General features: G+C 37.2%; 1 protein-coding gene across 2 annotated transcripts in view; it reads right to left on the reverse strand.

Moving 5' to 3' along the window:
• The window catches only part of LOC124776583 (solute carrier family 23 member 1), a 219,389-nt gene that overhangs the window by 23,147 nt on the left and 176,800 nt on the right, over window positions 1–19,442 (reverse strand). For both annotated transcript variants that reach the window (XM_047251634.1, XM_047251635.1), the window contains exons 6-8: window positions 17,201–17,321; window positions 11,946–12,087; window positions 2,105–2,218 (exon numbers count right to left, since the gene is read on the reverse strand). In XM_047251634.1, coding sequence (XP_047107590.1) covers window positions 2,105–2,218; window positions 11,946–12,087; window positions 17,201–17,321 — 377 coding nt within the window. The remainder of the gene's footprint in view (window positions 1–2,104; window positions 2,219–11,945; window positions 12,088–17,200; window positions 17,322–19,442) is intronic.

The following is a 19,442-nucleotide window of genomic DNA, read 5'->3' on the forward strand; positions in this document are numbered from 1 at the left end:
ATGCACAGGGATGTTGAAGCACTCATTCTTCCTGCACTCCACACATAAATGGAAAGATAAAAAGCCCTAATAACTAATGGATCATACCCTCCACCATTCACTTCACAATGGTTTGCAAAGTATATACATAGATGTAAATGTTGTAAAAACACTGTATTTCCATTCATTGGGGTTCAGATCCTCATCAGGACATCCAGATTTTCTGTAGTTCCCCTAAACTGCTTAAATATGATACTGGGATGATTTCTGTGAAAATGATCCAAGTGATTTAATTTGCTACTTTTTTTGGAATCTGAGTTTGTGCTCTGCCTCTAATAACCTATTTACAATGAGATGTTAAACACTAACTTCCCTTCTTTCTTACTGAATATCTACGTCACAGAGTATGACAACTTATACAGTAATGAAAAAGCAGAAAGTGTCATATTACATGGTGATAAATGTAGAAAGTGTTAATACAGTGATAAAATAATCTTATGTGTATAGTGGAAGTCAGTTTTATTCCTAGTTTACATTTATCAATACCACTGTTGTTATCATATTTTAGCAGTTGGTATGCAAATTATCATAAATGACTAGTGCTCATAAGAGGCTCATTTCTCTCACGTTGGAGTCTAAAGAACCTGTCCTTCCTTTCTGACTTCCCACAACCTGTACTTCTTCCCACAGTGAGGAAGGAATTAATAATTCTGATAGATGGGAACAGCATTTTTTCACTTTTAAATGTGTCTATTGGCTGAAGGTACATCTACATCTATAATCTGCAAACCACAATGAAGTGCACAGCGTGCTTCCTGTAATTCATCTAATTGTATCCTCACAATTCCTTTGGAAGTGACATGTAGATACTGGACAGCAGTTCCAGTTCTTTGTAATTTTGAGTGTATTAAATGTATTAATGTAATTATTAATGTATTAGATGTATTGAAATATTATGATGTACATTAATGTAATTAATTGAATGTATTAAAAGACAGTCATTAGTACACCTAAGTGCATAACAGTGTGTGTAAACCACATTTATTCCTTACTGTCCACTCCTGTGCATGAGTATTAAATGACTATGAGCAGATGCATTATTCCTCTAAATTAATGCAGGGCGGGGCAAATAAAAGTGGCTGGGTGACTGGATACCATTGGACGTGAATATATGCGTATAACCATACCCTGTGACATGCACACCAAATGTACTCTCACCATGTGATCCACACCAGTTCAGAGCATGGTGTGGGCTGTGTCAGTGTCAATAGAGCAGTGCAAAGGGGATTATGGTACTCACGGTGGAGTAGCAGGTGTTCATTGTGGAAAGTTACCTGACCTATCAGTGTGCAATTACTTTGTGTGGGGAGCCCTCAAGTCTAAGATGTACAGCAACAACCCTCATAGTCTTTAATAACTGCAACAGAACATTTTGGATGAGACTGCAGAAATTCCAGCAGTCCAGCTTCAGTCCACCTTCAGCGACTTGCTGACCAGGCCCCAAAAGTGCAAAGAGATGAATGGGGTCGCTTTCAACTTCTGCTATAGGCAGGTTAGTACTGTATTTCCTTTCTTCTGCTATGTTTCTTTGTACCATGGAACTCAGTTTCCCGGGCCACTTTTATTTGCCCCACCCTGTAAATGAAAGTTAAACTTCGAAATTTTTATCACTAAAATCAGTACTCACCTGCACATAAAAAGTTACTAATCTTGGCATGTAAGAATTTCTTAATGATCTGATTTATACTGCTAGGCAAATAGCAAGAGAACCATTAATCTAAACAATAAATACCATAGGGAAGACAAGGACATAACCAATGTATGTTCTGTGTAATTTTCAATAATTTATTTTACACAATCTTTTTCAACTTGCATTTGCACAAAATATATTTTATTTATTTTTCTATGTTGCCCTTGTCTTATCTTTTAACACAATCGAAACTGAAATTCTGCACAATATGCTAACACTTTTGATTATATGCCAGTGCAACGGAAGAGACTTAAAACCAGTGAAAGATATTGTTATAAATAAGTTATCAACATAATAGTTTCATTTAAGTTACATTTCATGTGTAGTAAGAAATGTTATATATGAAGTTTCCTTTTGTTTGTGAAAATGACTTACCACACATTCTAGCTGTTGTAGGGTAGTAACTAATTGATTCAACTGTACAGGCTAACACACCAGCAAGCATTCCTAACACGCCAGCTGCACTAACTGTTGGAATTCCCCACTGACCTAAAGAAATGAGGAGGGTTGGTTTTCATTAATGAACCTGATTATAAACTGTTAGTAGTGGTAGCAGCAGCAGCAGCAGCAGTAGTAGTAATAGTAGCAGTAGTTTTATTCACCCATAGATCTCTCTTACAAGGATATTGGACATGTCTTGGTATTACAACTGAAGAACAACAAAAATAATTTTGTACGAAAGTTCAGGTAGATGCCTCTTTCATTCCAAGCCCCTTGCCACTGGGGTTATATCCCTATGACAGACCTGACTAATCTGCCTAATCCCCCCCACCTGGCTCTTGCTACTCTAGTCCTGTCACAGGATTATCTTACCCACCAAAGCATTATGTGTCCAGTCAGAGATTCTAGCCCAAAAGAGGATTACTCTGAAACTTGGCAAGTTTTTTTTTTTTCTTTTTGTGTGTGCCTATGGACAATTTATCACTTCTTTCAGTTAGTGGTCTCCTTACAAAATTAAAGCAATTCACATTAACAGTTATTTACATACTTAACCCTTGAGCGGGCATGTTGATTTTTGTAACGTGAGTGGGCCCATGGCATACTTTGTACACATGTAATGAATAGCTATTTTTATGTTACCACAGTAAATGTATATGAGCAAAATCACAGTTTAATCTTAGTTTAATTGAACAACAATAAAATAAACTTATATCATGTGATTTAAATCATTGTTTAATTAAACAATAATAAAATAAACTTTCATTATGTCACTCTGTTGCTGCACAAAAGTGTTACCCCACAGTAATGAACCACTTGAAGCATTAAATGCTGCAGTAGCATCAGATCCCAGAAATATGCTTACTCAATTATTAATTATCTCATAGACAACTACCTCATTGTGGGATGGTGGTCTAGTTCAGTATATGGGACATTTTCTTGCATGGATCATAAATTTTTTCTATTGATTTTGCTGTTTTTTTTATACTACTGCTGTTTACTTGTATGTATGACAACACAACTTGTCAGTGTGTGAGATGAAGCACAAAGGAAGGAATAGGTATGGGCTCAAAACTGTAAAACAACAACGGAATGGTAAAAGACAATGTTATTTGTTGTTCGGCACTTTATGCTCAGGCGCACCCGCCTGTGGGGGCACTGGTCTAGTTTGACAAGAATGGAACATGTGGTCAGCTGTGCTCTTAGTGGGAACCATCCTGGTATTTGTCTGAAGTAATGTAGTGAGACAACAGAAAACATAAATCAGGATGCCTGGATTAATATTGGAGCCTCTACCGTGAAGGCCACTCTGTTAGAAACAGTATTGTCTCATTTGGTTTACTCATAGTGTTCAATGCTGTTTTACAATTAAGTTACTTAACAATCTAAAAGACTTATGCAACACGGTTCACTCACTTCTCACTTTTACTCACTTCGTTCACTCCACATACTATACACACATTGCTTCACAACACTACACCCACTATTAGCTGACACCAGGACCATTTCGTACACCGCAACTTCCCATTTGTTAGCCTGAGAAAGTGAGTCAGCATCCCTCTGTAACAACTGAGATGTTGAGCTCACATAGAGGATAAGGTGTTTGTCTCATACATTGCATAGCTTTGGAAGTAAGATTTTCCAGAAAAGGAAAAATAAAAAAAATAAAAAAAAAAGGAAAAATATAGCAAGAAAGCATTATGTTGAATAATAGAGGTTTTACTATTGTTATTATTATTTATTTGTGTTACATTTTTTACAAACCCCTACTCAATACTTCAAGGTATAGAATGTATTTCTTGATAAGTAGTTTTTAACTGCCATTTAAAATAAGTCTGTTTTAGCAATTTCACAATTTTGGCTCATGGTGCAGACAATTTCATAGCTGATTTCCTTTCACGGATCAATGCTCTCTCAGTAGACACTGCTTTTGACAATCTTGCAAAAGTGGTTTCAGGATGCACAATTATTCCTACACACTGTGATTTTCCTGGCTCTTCAACCAAGTACTATGCAATGTTCCACAAAACCACCTTTGTTCACTAGTTTGTTCATGAGGTGAGCCATACATGACACAAACTATCACACCCTGGGATCCAACCTATAATGAAGCTTGTCACAGACCACTTCATCAAGAAAGACTGTAAATACTGGACACAAGCATGTAGTGTCTGCCAACACACTAAAATAGAATGGCATGTACAACCACAACATGACCATTTCCAGCACATCCACTTAGACCTCGTTAAACACCTCCCCGATTCAAATGGTTATCAATATAGTCTTTCAGTACTTACAGGCTAACAAGCTGGGTCAAGGCTACATCAATTCTGGACATAACTGCTGAGACCATCGCAAAAGCATTTGTCACTCTATGGATTTCACGTTTTGGATGCTTCACTGCAATAAAGACAGGTCAAGGTAGATATTTTGAGTCAGCATTTTTTTACTGAACTATGTCACTTATGCTGTGTCCAGCCATTCTGAACAACAACCTAGCATCCACAAAGAAATGGACTAGTTTAGTGCGGGCACTGCACATGTAACACTTTGAAAACCAAGCCTGAACAATGCATGGACCACAGCTTTGTGTTAAGAAGAGTGCAGCTGAGTATAGATTGGCTGCAATTTTCTCTATGCATGAACCACTGATTGCTTGAAGATTGCACTCATTTCTTATGAGAACAATGAACAGATGTCTGGCTACCTGACTGAGTGAGGTGGCACAGTGGTTAGGCACTGGACTCGCATTTGGGAGGATGATGGTTCAATCCCACATCCAGCCATCCTGGTTTACGTTTTCTGTGATTTCCCTAAATCGCTCTAGGCAAATGCCGGGATAGTTCCTTTGAAAGGGCATGGCCGACTTCATTCCCAATCCTTCCCTAATCTGATGAGACCGATGACCTCGCTGTTTGGTCTCTTCCCCCAAACAACCCAACCTCTCGCTACCTGTCCCTTGATTGGTACTGCCTTCTGTTGTCAATCTCAAGAATTATTTTAAAAGAAACATTAACAAATATAACAGCTGCTGATGTGAATGGCTGAGCCAATATAATCACACCAATGTAATTTTGTGTGTGTACTTATTAGGTTTCACAGATTTCTGTAGTTCTGCTACAAATAAGTCACACTTGCTGAGGTAGGCCAGAAATTTCGGAAGCTCAATAAATCACATCCCACTTTTTTCTTGGAGGGTAATTATACTTCCTGTCATCATTATTTTAAAATTTGTGGTCTATGAAAGAACTACACTAAATATAGAAAATAAATCTTGAAGCTTGGTCCTTTTTTAGTATTATTACACTTGAAGAAATATAAATTACATATGTGCCCGTTATGGCATAAATGGTCACTTTCCTAGGCTTGATATTCTTCTAAGTGCCTGGCCTCCAAAAGTGTTAAATCAGCTCTCAAGCTTCATGGAACAGAATGAAAAGATGCCCTACTGTGGGTTCTTTTGGGTGTACATTTCTTTTATAAAGAAGATCTCTGCCTAAGTCTCTGGTGGAACTCCTTGATGTAGAACCACTCACTCTTCCAGCAGACTTCACAGAGCTGTCCCAAATGCCTACAGACAAATAACTGCCATAGCTCACTCACAAAATCAAGCAATACATTGCACACCATAACCTTACAGTAGTCATGCCTTTTTTCACATCATTAAGAGTTGCTGCAGACTGTTGGTCTGCATCTAGATAAACATAGATTTACAAACAAAAATCAACAAAGTACCTGTGAACATATTAATTTACTATGTTTAAATTTTAATGGCAGCTTGGACATGCAAGCATTCTGAAAAAATCAAAAAGACAACATGTGCAGCAAATCTCTTCATTGAGTACAGCTGTCTGGGTTGTTTGCAGCATGAATTACTTAAGAACTGATACCTCCGACAGTCAGAGGGGTATAAAATATGACCGTAGGCCATCAGCAAGTGTGTCTTGCACAACTGGAAACAGCACACAACTTGTCACACATGTCTACATTTCCTTTCATCTTGTTGTACATACCTATATAGATAAACACTCACAATCAGGCATTTATAAAATACAGGATGTCCACAAGGTCTCTCCACAGCAGCAAGCTTCACATGTCTTGCCTTGAAGGGTGCATAAGGTTGGCAGTACATTTAAGTCTTGCCTGCATGTGTTCCATGGACTTGCAGGGATAGGTTGGGGGTAGCAGTGTTATGTGTGCATCGCAGTTGTTGGTTGTGTTGTTGTCTTGTTCTCGTGTAATCTGAGTGTGGTGAGAATGCTTACTATTGCAGATATGCATTTTTAGTGGAAGAGCTTTTCCGTGTGGGAAAAAACTTTACAGAGCAGGTGAGGTGTCAACTTAGATTGCATTTTCCTGGTTCAACATGTCCATATTGTGAAACTATATGTGATTTAATTCACAAATTCCAGACAACAGTTTCAGTTCATGATGCACCACAATTGGTAAGCTTGCTATTTTAATGGACTGGAAGCTTGGTGACATTTTGGGCACCATGTTGAGAAGTCCAACAAAATCAGTGAGGGGATTATCACAAGTAGCTATAGCCTCTTGTATGACAGCAAATAAGGCCATAACCAAAGAACTGGAGCTGTACCCATGCAAAATTATTGCTGTTCAACAATTTCATTGTAGAGACCATGTGAAATGAATAGTGTATTGTGAATGGTTTCAGAAATTTGTTAACCAGTTGGAGTTGGTGTTTTAGATTGAACCTTTTTCACTGATGAGGCTAGGTTTCCCTATCTGGCTCCATTAATTCACAAAATTAACTAAATTTGGTCAACAGAAAATCCACAAGCCTTAAGAGAAATGTCATTGCATATAGAGACAATTGGAGTCCAGGTTGCCCTAACACAAGTTCAAATTATAGGGAAGGTGTTTTCGATATGTCTGTCACTCTTAATCTCTGTTGTTACTGGATAATTTATCCATTTATTGCCCTGCTCAAAGAAACTGAAATCAATCATTCATTTTTCCAACAAGACAATGCTACTGCTCATACAGTACATCAGTCCCTATAGCTTTTATATGAAATCTTTGTAGACAGAGTAATTATGTACAGTCTTTGGCCCCCACACTCACCAGATCTGTCCTTACCCGACTATTTCCTTTGGGGTGTGGCTAAAACATTTGTGTATCAAAAAACCCAAAGGCAATAGATGAAGTGAAGACTGCAATAATTGAATATCTGCATTTGTTTGTATGTGGAACATTGGTAAAAGTGTTCATAAATGAATGTAAATATGTTCAAGTATGCCTTCAAGAATGAGGAAAACATTTCCAGCACCTACCATGATATTGGTGTGTACTGTGTATTTAACTGTAATTAATATAGTTAATTAATTTAAGGGTTTCAATTGTAACAGTGTTGAATCCAATCTCCCAGCATAACTGCAACCACTAACAGTGAAATGTGGCCCCAACTTTATACAGTGACAGACTGTGCTTCCAACATTACATGTCTTGCAAGGTGAGACACACAATGCTTGGCACTGTGGAGAGACTTCATGGATGCACAGTAGCTTGTAGTACTGTAAAGCCCTTTATGTAGGCCAAACAGGGCAAGACTTCCATAAAAAGACACAACAAAATATATAAATACCTAACACATTAACAACTATAACAAATCGGTAATAGCCACCCACATAAGAAACACATGTCACCCATTCCATGATATTGCGTGTGGTATTCATATATCACATAAAAAGGACAGGGGACACCAAAAGGACTTACATGAAGAATTGGGAATATCCATTCATGACACAGTACATGGAGCTATGTTATTAAATGGTAAATCTGTAAGTAATAACGTTAACTTCTTCAGAAACTTTCCAGAGCTGAAGGACAGTTTCACTGAGTGAGAAAAAAATTGTCTTTACCAACTACTCATCTAATATTTGCCATGAAAGAAACACATCTAGATATAAATACTCCATCTTCACTGTGTACTACTGTTTTAGTACTATAAACTAGTTTATCTTTTAAGACTCTGTGGATTGATGCAAACAAATTATTGTGAAAGTGTTAAGTTGTGATGTACTTGTTACTGTGCTCTGTGTGCCACACAATGAAATTACCAACAAAAATATAAGTAAATGCACTGACAAAATGACTAATATGCTTATCACGTAATGTACATACAATCAAACAATGGAAAATCCAGGATGAAATATGACAATATTATGATAAGGGTAGTTGCTACTCACCATATAGTGAAGATGCTGAGTTGCAGAGAGGCACAACAAAAATACTGTCAGAAAGGATGCTCTTGGTCAACAAGGTCTTCGTTGGAAATAGACAATGTACACATAAACATTCACACAAATGCAACTCACACACGCATGACCATAGCCTCTGGCTGCTGAGGCCAGACTGCGAGCAGTAGCAAACGATGGGAAATCCAACTGGTGTAGGGGGAGGGGGGGGGGGGCAAGGAGGAGGCTGGGATGGGGAGGGAGAGGGATAGCAGGGTAGGGGTGGGGGACAGTGAAGTTGAAGTGCTGCTGGGGAGCGTGTAGGGATGAGGTAGAGAGAGGGTAGGGCAGCTAGGTGCAGTCTGGAGGTTATATGGAGGACGGGGGAGAGGTGGAGGGGGGGGGGGGGGGGGTAGCAGGAAAGGAGAGAAGTGAAAGGTGCATTGGTGGAATAGAGGGCTCTGTAGTACTGGAATGGGAACAGAGACGGGGCTGATGTGTTAGCACAACAACTAACTAAGGTTGAGGCCAAGAGGGTAAATGTAGGATAAATTGCAGTTAGAGTTCCGACCAGTGCAATTTGCAAAAGATGCTGTTGGTGGAAAGGATCTAGATGACACATCCTGTGAAGCAGTCACAGAAATGAAGAACATATTGTTGGATGGTGTGCTCAGAAACTGGGTGGTCCAGCTATTTCTTGGCCACTGTTTGTCTGTGGACATTCATGTGGACAGACAGCTTGATGGTTGTCATGCCTACATAGAATGTAGCAGTGGTTGCAGCTTTGCTTGTAGATTTACATTAGTGGTTTAACAGGAAGTTCTACCTTTGATGGGATAGGTGACACTTTTGGCCAGACTGGAGTAGGTGGTGGTGGAAGGTGCAAGAAAGATATTTTCTTGTCCTTAAGGAGGCGTTTCTTTTCTAGCATTATATGACAAGAATGCTAAGACAGAACTTCACAATGATGCTAGATGTTTTGGGATAGTGGCAGTTCTAGTAAAAATTCAGGAAGATGCTGAAAAGGTAATAGTTTCTGCTTCCAGAATGCTCTCCAAGTCTGAGATCAAATATCCTATAACCAAGAAACAGTGCCTTGCAGTTGGCTGGGCCATTAACAAGTTTGGCAAATCATTCACTAAAGTGATGTATCATCACCTGAATGCAGGCTGAGTGGCCTGAAGGATGTGTTCAGATGGGCACTGATGCTTCATGAGTGCATCATCACAATGGTATACAAAAACAGATGCAAACACAAGGATGCTGAATGACTTTCAAGGACTCCTTTGGCAGAACACAGCAGCAATGACAAAAACCATAAAAGCCTTGACAAATGAGGAACTGACCAAAGGACAATTCCAATTAATAAATGGAACAATGTATAACAGTAACTGTTGTATGATGGAGGTCAAGTAGTTCCATGATTCACTGACTTGGTGACCTGGAATTCATGAAGATGTTAGAGGGAATCGGGCACAGGTCTTGCTGGCTGGGTCTCTAGCAAACCATTACACACTATGCAAGCCACCATAAGGAATGACATTGATGTAAGAACATGCTGCATTTATCTCTGGGGCATGTGATACCAGTACTATCTTTAGCAGTACCATTCTACTGGATTGGTAATAACTTCTTAAGGAGCTTTCCCAAGTCGACAAATGGAAATTGATGGATAGTGGTAATGCACTGACTCCCTCACTCACTATGTGGTCACCAAAGCTGTGCAGAATGCTGAAGCTCCAGAAACTGTAAAATTCCTTGTGGAATACATCATTTTGATGTATGGAGCACATCAAGCAATTATCTTTGATCACGGAAAAGTCTTCCTGTCAAGACTTGGTATAAGAGATAATTTTCACATTGTGACATCCCCCAGGGTGACAATTGCCTGCCACCCACAGACAAATGGCCTCACAGAATGCTTTAAGAAGACAATGGTAGATATGCCCCAGATGTATGTTGATGTCAAACAGATTAGGATAAAATACTGCCTATCATGATGTTCACGTACAACATGGAAAAGTAAGATAAGGAAGATTTTACAGGTTTCCCATCATTATTTCTGCTCCATAGTTGTGAGGTGAAAATGACACTGGATACACATTTCCAATTTCAAGCAGATGATACTCAGGATGCCTACATGAAACATGTCATCACCAGAACCAAAGAAGCAAGGCAGATGGCTCGCATATGGATCCTATCCACTCAGGAGACAGACCAAGGGCACTATACCATCAAGCACTGACCAGTGAGATGTGGTTCATGAGACACAGTATGGATTTTTATGCCTGTGGGGGAAGTGAGACTACCAGAAAAGTTACTAAAGCACTTCTTTCAGCCACAGTGTTAACCTCTTTCACTTATCAGAGATCACATATGAAGGCAAAAGAGCAGAGATGTCATTCATGTCTTCCATATAAAGCTCTGCTATAGCCCAGAGTTGCAGATCAGTGATGGTGAGGTTCAAGGAAACTGAAGATTCATTTGACAATCGTAAAGCTACAATGGGAAGGTCTACCTTTGATGCTCATCACAGTGAAGAGGATGCAACAACATGATGTTTTCATGAATAATTGCTCTCCTCTTCAGGGGGTGAGCTTTGTTCTGGTGGCATGTTCGTGTTCATAATAAATGTGCTTTCAATGCTAAGCACTGTATTTCATTAACGAGCCTGCCTTTGGGTTTGGACTTGATTCTGGTTATGGCATACCTACATGGGGGCATTGTAAGTGTTGTTAAAGAATCTGAAATCAAGTATTTCAATAATATTGCTCATCAAGCGAAGGAAATTTACAGGGTGAAGCTATTTCTGTCAAAAATTCAACTTAGTCGAAGTGCTGAAGGGTTTGTTAATTATAGTTATCGATTTCTGTCACTAAACTGAGTCTGACCTTGGCAGCCAGAGACCATGATCATGTATCTGTGAGTTGCATTTGTGTGAGTGTGTGTGGGTATGCTGTCTAATTCTTATGAAGGCCTGTTTGGCTAAAAACTTTTTTTGAAAGTTTTTTTGTTGCGCCTATATGCGATCAACATCTGTGCTATATGGTGAGTAACAACTATCCTTTTCATTATACTGTCATTGTTCCATCCTGGATTTCCTATTACAAATTACATTTGTGTGTGTGTTGCTGTAACAAACTATTACCACCTTTGTTTTCTTTGGTTATTTGAGTTCCAAATTAAATGTATTTGCCATTTTAAAGAATGTTTCATTCACACCAGCAATAAACATGATAAATAGTAAAATTAATGTAAAATATCTGTAAGAAGAGTTTTGAATTATCTTAGCTCAACAATAGAAAAGTCTAGAGAACATAAGGGACCATATGGAGCCTGTCACTAAAACCCTCAGCATGTTGCTATCACACAATTCTTTGCAGTTAAACAAGAAACATCCATTATAAGACTGAATGACATTCAATGTGTTATTTTTCTTTCAAAATGTGATAACAACATCCTATCTTCTTAACTAAGTAATATAATTTTTCCCTTTCACATCTAAAAGAGATATACATGAAGGCAGCTGATGTAAGAGTATAGATAATCATAAAACAGTGGCTACTAGTCTAATACAATACCTGGATAAGGGAACCGAAACCAAGGTGAATCCATTAGAATTTGTATCTTTGTGTCAGTTCTGGCAGGATGGCCTATTTCAAGTACGTTAAATAAGGTCAGCAAGCCACAGATACCCCACATTATTAAGATTGTAAGAAGAACCTGCAATAATGAAGAATGAAAAGCAGCCTAGCAATATATAAAAATTTTGCACATTAGACCCCTACTTAGCATTCATTAATATTTGTTTCAGTGAAAAGTTAAAATTTTCACAAGCTATTGAAAGCAAATAATAAATTCATAGAGATGGAAACCAGATGATCATTTTTATAGTTAGAATGAAGCTATCACGTATTGTTTCTTAATAATGTGTGAGCAGGAATGTAATGTTGAATCCTTAACCATTTCTCTAGAACTAAGGTGAAAAAGGAGATAACATAAAATGAGGAAAAGAGTCAGATAAGTTAGTTCAAACAATAGATCAAGGGTAAAAAGTACAGAACACTAAAAAAGTGTTATGGTAAATGAATTCAATAGCCAAAGAGAATCACTATTTTTATGGGTATGAATGAGCTTAGCTAGTTGACAGTGAACATAGGTAGAAACAAATTCAAGTTGCACATAAAACTGAAGCAAGATACATGGGAAGAAATATAAGTATGTGTTTAGAAATTTATTAAATAAAACAGCTACATAATGTAACAAGAGAAGATGAGGCAAACAGCATAAATACTGAAATACTTCTATGAAATACAGTATCATGTAACAACATAGCAACAAGTGTGCCACACAGAACTGATGATGCTTTCAGAAGAGCTGACAATACTGAATCTTTGTGCTGACACTTGTGATATTTCCAAATATAAAGACAAACTGTAAAGTTTATGTTTGCTTCAGATATTTGTTATGCTAATGTTCTGATATTCAAAAACTTAGCTGTTTAGTTTGGCCATACAAGTTTCTGTTTATATGGGTTCTGGCCACTATAAATGGATCTGTTTTATATATGTGAAATGAACAAAAGAAGATACCATATTTACTTTAGGTCATAATGTTTTACTTTTTAATCAGAAATATTATAGGATGGATTGATTGCTATTCACCACATAGAGGAGGCATTGCATTGCAGACTGGCACAATGAAAATGCTACTAACCATTTGAGCTTTCAGCCAAAAGGCCTTCTTTGGGAATTGGGTGAGTAGCAATCTATCCTTGTCATAATATCGTTTTTATTCCATCTTCAACTTTCCACTGTTTCTTTTAATTTTTAATCAAATGGACATTAAAATTCCCCCCTCCCCCCTTTTTTTGTTTGGTCATCAGTCTTCTGACTGGTTTGATGCAGCCTGCCATGAATTCCTCTCCTGTGCTAACCTCTTCATCTCAGAGTAGCACTTGCAACCTGCATCCTCAATTATTTGCTGGATGCATTTAAATCTCTGTCTTCCTCTACAGTTTTTGCCCTCTACAGCTCCCTCTAGTACCATGGAAGTCATCCCCTCATGTCTTAACAGATGCCCTATCATCCTGTCTCTTCTCCTTATCCGTGTTTTCCACATGTTCCTTTCCTCTCCAATTCTGCACAGAACCTCCTCACTCCTTACCTTATCAGTCCACCTAATCTTCAACATTTGTCCATAGCATCACATCTCAAATGCTTCAGTTCTCTTCTGTTCTGGTTTTCCCACAGTCCTTGTTTCACTACCATACAGTGCTGTACTCCAGATGTACATTCTCAGAAATTTCTTCCTCAAATTAAGGCCGTTATTTGATATTAGTAGAGTTCTCTTGGCCAGGAATGCCCTTTTTGCCATTGATAATCTGCTTTTGAATATCTCTGTGCTCCATCCATCATTGGTTATTTTTCTGCCTAGGCAGCAGAATTCCTTAACTTCATCTACTTCATGACCATCAATCCTGATGTTAAGTTTCTTGCTGTTCTCATTTCTACTACTTCTCATTACCATCATCTTTCTCCAATTTACTCTCAATCCATACTCTGTACTCATTAGACTGTTCATTCTGTTTGGTAGATCACGTAATTCTTCTTCACTTTCACTCAAGACAGCAATGTCATCAGCGAATCGTATCATCGATATCTTTTCACCTCGAATTTTAGTTCTGTTCCTGCACCTTTCTTTTATTTCCATCATTGCTTCCTCAATTTACAGATTTAACAGTAGGAGCAAAAGGCTACATCCTTGACTTACACCCTTTTTAATATGATCACTTCATTGTTGGTTGCCCACTCTTATTATTCCCTCTTGGCTGTTGTACATATGTATATGGCCCATCTCTCCCTATAACTTATCCCTACATTTTTCAGAATTTTGAACTCCTGCACCATTTTACATTGTTGAAAGCTTTTTCCAGGTTAACAAATCCTATGAACATGTCTTGATTTTTCTTTAGTCTTGCTTCCATTATTAACTATAAAGTCAGAATTGCCTCTCTCTCTCATGCCTTTACCTTTCCTAAACCCAAACTGATCGTTGTCTAGTGCATCCTCAATTTTCTTTTCCATTCTTCTGTATAATATTCTTGTAAGCAACTTGGATGCATGAGATGTTAAGCTGATTGTGCAATAATTCTTGGACTTGTCAGCTCTTGCTGTCTTTGGAATTGTGTGGATTATGCTTTTCAGAAAGTCAGATGGTATGTCACCAGACTTATACATTCTACATTCAACGTGAATAATTGTTTTATTGCCACTTCCCCCAGTGATTTTAGAAATTCTGATGGCGTGTTATCTATCCCTTCTGCCTTATTTGATCTTAAGTCCTCCAAAGTTCTTTTAAAGTCTGATTCTAATACTGGATCCCCTATCTCTTCTAAATTGACTCTTTTTTCTTCTTCTATCACATCAGACAAATCTTCCCCTTCATAGAGGCTTTCAATGTATTCTTTCCACCTATCCACTCTCTCCTCTGCATTACAGTGGAATTACCATTGCACTCTTAATGTTATCACCCTTGCTTTTAATGTCAAAGAAGGTTGGTCTGACTTTTCTGTATGCTGAGTCTGTCCTTCCAACAATCATTTCTTTTTCGATGTCTTCGTATTTTTCCTGCAGTGATTTCATCTTAGCTTTCCTGAACTTCCTGTTTATTTCATTCCTGAGTGACTTGTATTTCTGTATTCCTGAGTTTCCTGAAACATTTTTGTACTTCCTTCTTTCATTGATCAATTGAAGCATTTCTTCTGTTACTCATGGTTTCTTCACGGTTATCTTCTTTGTACCTATGTTTTTCTTCCCAAATTCTGTGATGGCCCTTTTTAGAGATGTCCATTCCTCTTCAACTGTACTGCCTACTGAGCTATTCTGTATTGCTGTATCTATAACCTTAGAGAATTTCAACTGTATCTCGTCATTCCTTAGTACTTCCGTATCCCACTTCTTTGCATATTGATTTTTCCTTACTAATGTCTTACATTTCAGCCTACTCTTCATCGCTACTATATTGTGAACTGAGTCTATATCTGCTCCTGGGTACACCTTACAATCCTGTATCTAATTTCAGAATCTCTGTCTGACCATGATGTAATCTAACTGAAATCTTTCTGTATCACCCAGTCGTTTCCAAGCATACCTCCTCCTCTTGTGATTCTTGAACAGAGTATTCACTATTACTAGCTGAAACTTGTCACAGAACTCAATTAGTCTTTCTACTTATTGTACAAATAATTCTATAACAGATAATTGAGAATATGAGCTCCTCTGATAAATTCTGACATCATTTGTGATGAAGTTATCATTTTCTGCATGTAGCATTCAACCAAGAACATAATCATTTATTTTTAATTAATTATGTAGAAGGAGATAAATAGAATAGAAAAAGCAAAGCATCTGGGATCTATCGGTGACTTATTTACTGAATGCATGACAATTAACTGCAACAGTCCTTCACCATAAAATGTATGATGTTTAACACATACAGAAACTAAGTGGAATGCTGAGTCCTGAATTAATGTAAAAGTTGTATTCAGGATTTTAGAATATTATTGCTGTAGGAAGAAATTGGGTGAAGGTCAAAAGAGATTGAGGAGCTGGTGTAAACAATTCCACAGTGATTAAAACAAGACTGAATATGATGAATTCATGTACCAAATGATTACTGTGATGAATAAGTTGACTTGTTAGTAGTTTCCAGTGCTAATATCACAAAATGTCCCTGATCTCTCTTGTACTACATAAACTCTCAAGTTTATGCAATTGTCACTATATTGTATAAAAAAGAGAACTATTTTGCATTATATAACAATTGTCTGTCAATGCTCAGCTGGTACTACTACTTCAAGAATCCGTTCACCTTAATTTTTTGAGAGATTGAGCAACTACTTGTACATTGAAATGTTCTGGTAACTTTTTGAGATAATTTTTGCTTGGTACTGTTTAATACAGGACACTTTGTCCTATGACTACCAGGAATCAAATAACATTGTTTTCTACACAATATATTTTAATAATGTGCAGTGAACCTTTCTTGAGTAAATATTTTGTTTTTAGCTCAACTACATTTGCTGCCTAAGTTCATTATGAACTTTATTTAGAATGCTCATGTCATTGAAAAACATTGTCATGAGCTTTGTTTAGGATGCTCATGTCATTGAAAAACATTGTCATCTTCCTGAGAAAGATGAGGTAATTGCTGAAGTAAATAAAGGAATTCTGCAGAGTGGGTATTTACTCACAGGGAATACTTATAAACATTTTGCGTATCCAATAAAAAAAAAACATTTAATAATGGTTCTTAACAATGACTTATGGGAGAGTTCACTAGTAAGATCAAGGAATGGTTAAAGAAGATTAATGATACACATGCTTCTAACAGTTTGTGATGTTAGCACTGTCCAAACTCCATGAAGAACATGCACAATGCTTTAATGTCAATAATACTAGTGTATCATCAAGGCAAACCAGGCTATTTTAGAAAAATATCTAGATCAAAGATACCACTAGGCCACTAAATGATAGCTGCCACTACAGAAAAATGTAAGATATTCTCATTTTGTAAGATGACAACAAAGGTGTCATGTCAGTAGGAAAAGTATAATAAAATTAAGGATATCCCATAAAGCAAGAGCTTTGAAACAATTGAAATAGTAACTGAAGATGACATAGTATTAGAGACCTAAAAATTCTTATGATACAAAAGTAATAGGTAAGATCCCTTAAATTTAATTTATGGCCATTAACTTTTCTTTTGTTTTTTATTAAAGTATTATATTCAAGACTATCACAAACTGCTTCCAGCGATAAATACAGTGACTTACTGGGAAAAGCTTGAACAATGGGAACCAGACCAAAGATAGTCCTTGACCTCTTTTATAACTGATTCCAGGAACACTGACTGATCGCATGCACTGAGAGAATACAGTCAGCATGATGATAGTCCTGTAGTAACAATAAAAAGATATCACCAAAATTAAGAAAGTTTTACATTTTGGGGCTTGTTTTTCATTAGGTGTCTGTAATGAAAATTGAATATTTTTTATATACAGGTTGATTCTGTGATGATGTTACACACTTTCAGGAATGATGGCAAAGGATAACTGCATCAATTTCAGATAAGGAACACTTGTTCAAAAATGGCTCAATTGAAAGTTTTAAGTGAAAATTGTTCAGATAACTCTCACAGTGGATCTCTTCTACTGCAAGCACTTTGTTGCTTTCCATATTTTGGGAGGAGGTAGTATGAACCAAAACAAGAAAAAAATGTCCAGAAAACATGGTCTCTAAAATTAACACTTCAAGAGCTATGAGTGCTTCATCATCTTCATTACTGTGAAACACATCTCTTCTACTGAATAAAGGCTAGCCCTTAAGGTATACACTTTACAGCCCATGCTTATGGGATTTCTTTTTGTTTTTGGTCTGTACCACCTCTTCCCAAATATGGCAGGAAAAAGGCTTTCATTAGAAGAGATGTGCTTTTAGAGGTGTCAGAGTGGTTTTCACTTACAACTTTTGACTTGGTTGTTTCTGGACCAAGTCCTTTACCACAAACTGCTACATTTACCCTTCTGCATCACTCCTGAAATTTGGAACATCATCATGGAATCACCCTGTATAAATGTCTTACCTTTTTTAAAAAGCATGACACAAATGAAATAAACTGAAATGATATAAGGAATAGATCATAATTTGACAAGAGAGATAAGATTACAGAAAACTATAATCACTGCAGCTTCTTGGTAGAAAGGTAAGTACACAGACTTGTCTTTTTAATGAACATTGTTAATATATTATTATTGAGACATGTGCATTTGAAGCACATTAATAATTTTAACACTCACAAGGAACAACTTGAGTGTGAGGTCACAAGTACAATCTTTTGTAAGGCTTATTTGAGCATGTTGTGTTAACACTATGACAGGAAAAATATTAGCTGCTTATGGCTCACCACGTGTGTTGGGGGGAGGGGGGCGGGGGTCACATAAAATGAATGGTTGGGAGATGCAGACATCAACTTTCTATGAAATGTATGTATTACATTTCACAAAATGGATGTAGTCACAAAGGTTCACACCATCAAGCTGGAAGGTGAATTCCTTGGGAGTTACAAGCTGTGCAAGACATTCAGCTAGGTATCTTCAGTAGTTACTACATTAATCAAAACCATGAGAACCTATAAAGTCAAAAACTTCAGCTTAAAAAATCAGCCCCTAGACATGAAGAATTGGAGCCACCTACAAGAAAATAAGATAAGTAAAAAAGCTTATTGTAAATCTTACTCCTCTTGAAGCGTATTAAAAGCATTAATTTTGAAGTCAGTGACAATCAACAAATGATCTGAGGGAAGGGTAGACTGCACAGTCCTGTCCTCCATTGCCATTAGGAGCCAATATTGTGGTTGAATGGTATACAATATATGGGGCACTGAATGCCGTAAACATCATCGGCCTTTCATGAGCTCACACTCAAAGGGTTCCTTGTCAGTTTTTATATTGTATGAAAAAGAATACATTGATAACAGAAAGTCATACCAGATAATGGTGTATACAAGAAACTAAGATGAGAAAAAATGCTGAAATGTAATACTTTTAAAATGTGGAAAAAGCACCACGGATTTCTTGATGAGATAAACCAAAATTAAAGGCATGATGAAAATGTGTTTTATCTCCACAGAACATTATGAAAAACATACACACACACATACACACACACACACACACACACACACACACACAGACACACACACACAGACAGACAGACAGAAGAATGAATGTTAATTTTCAAATGAAACTCTTGCACAGGTTGATTACATAACACTTATCTCAGCAGTATGACTAACACAGTAGACAGCAGTGATATCTTCACTGAAAAAGATTAGGAAGAAATTCAGTAAAATATAACAACAATCTTCATTATCTGTGTATATTTACATAAAAATTGTAAAAGTTTTAAGTATAGAAATCTATTTTTGTCTTAAATGTAATGCTGTAGAAGTTTGAGGAGATTCAGTTCAGTAAAGAGGATGAATTATTATAATATTTGGATATAAGACAGACAAAG

Source organism: Schistocerca piceifrons, chromosome 2 (assembly GCF_021461385.2).
Source record: "Schistocerca piceifrons isolate TAMUIC-IGC-003096 chromosome 2, iqSchPice1.1, whole genome shotgun sequence".
NCBI lineage: Eukaryota > Metazoa > Arthropoda > Insecta > Orthoptera > Acrididae > Schistocerca > Schistocerca piceifrons.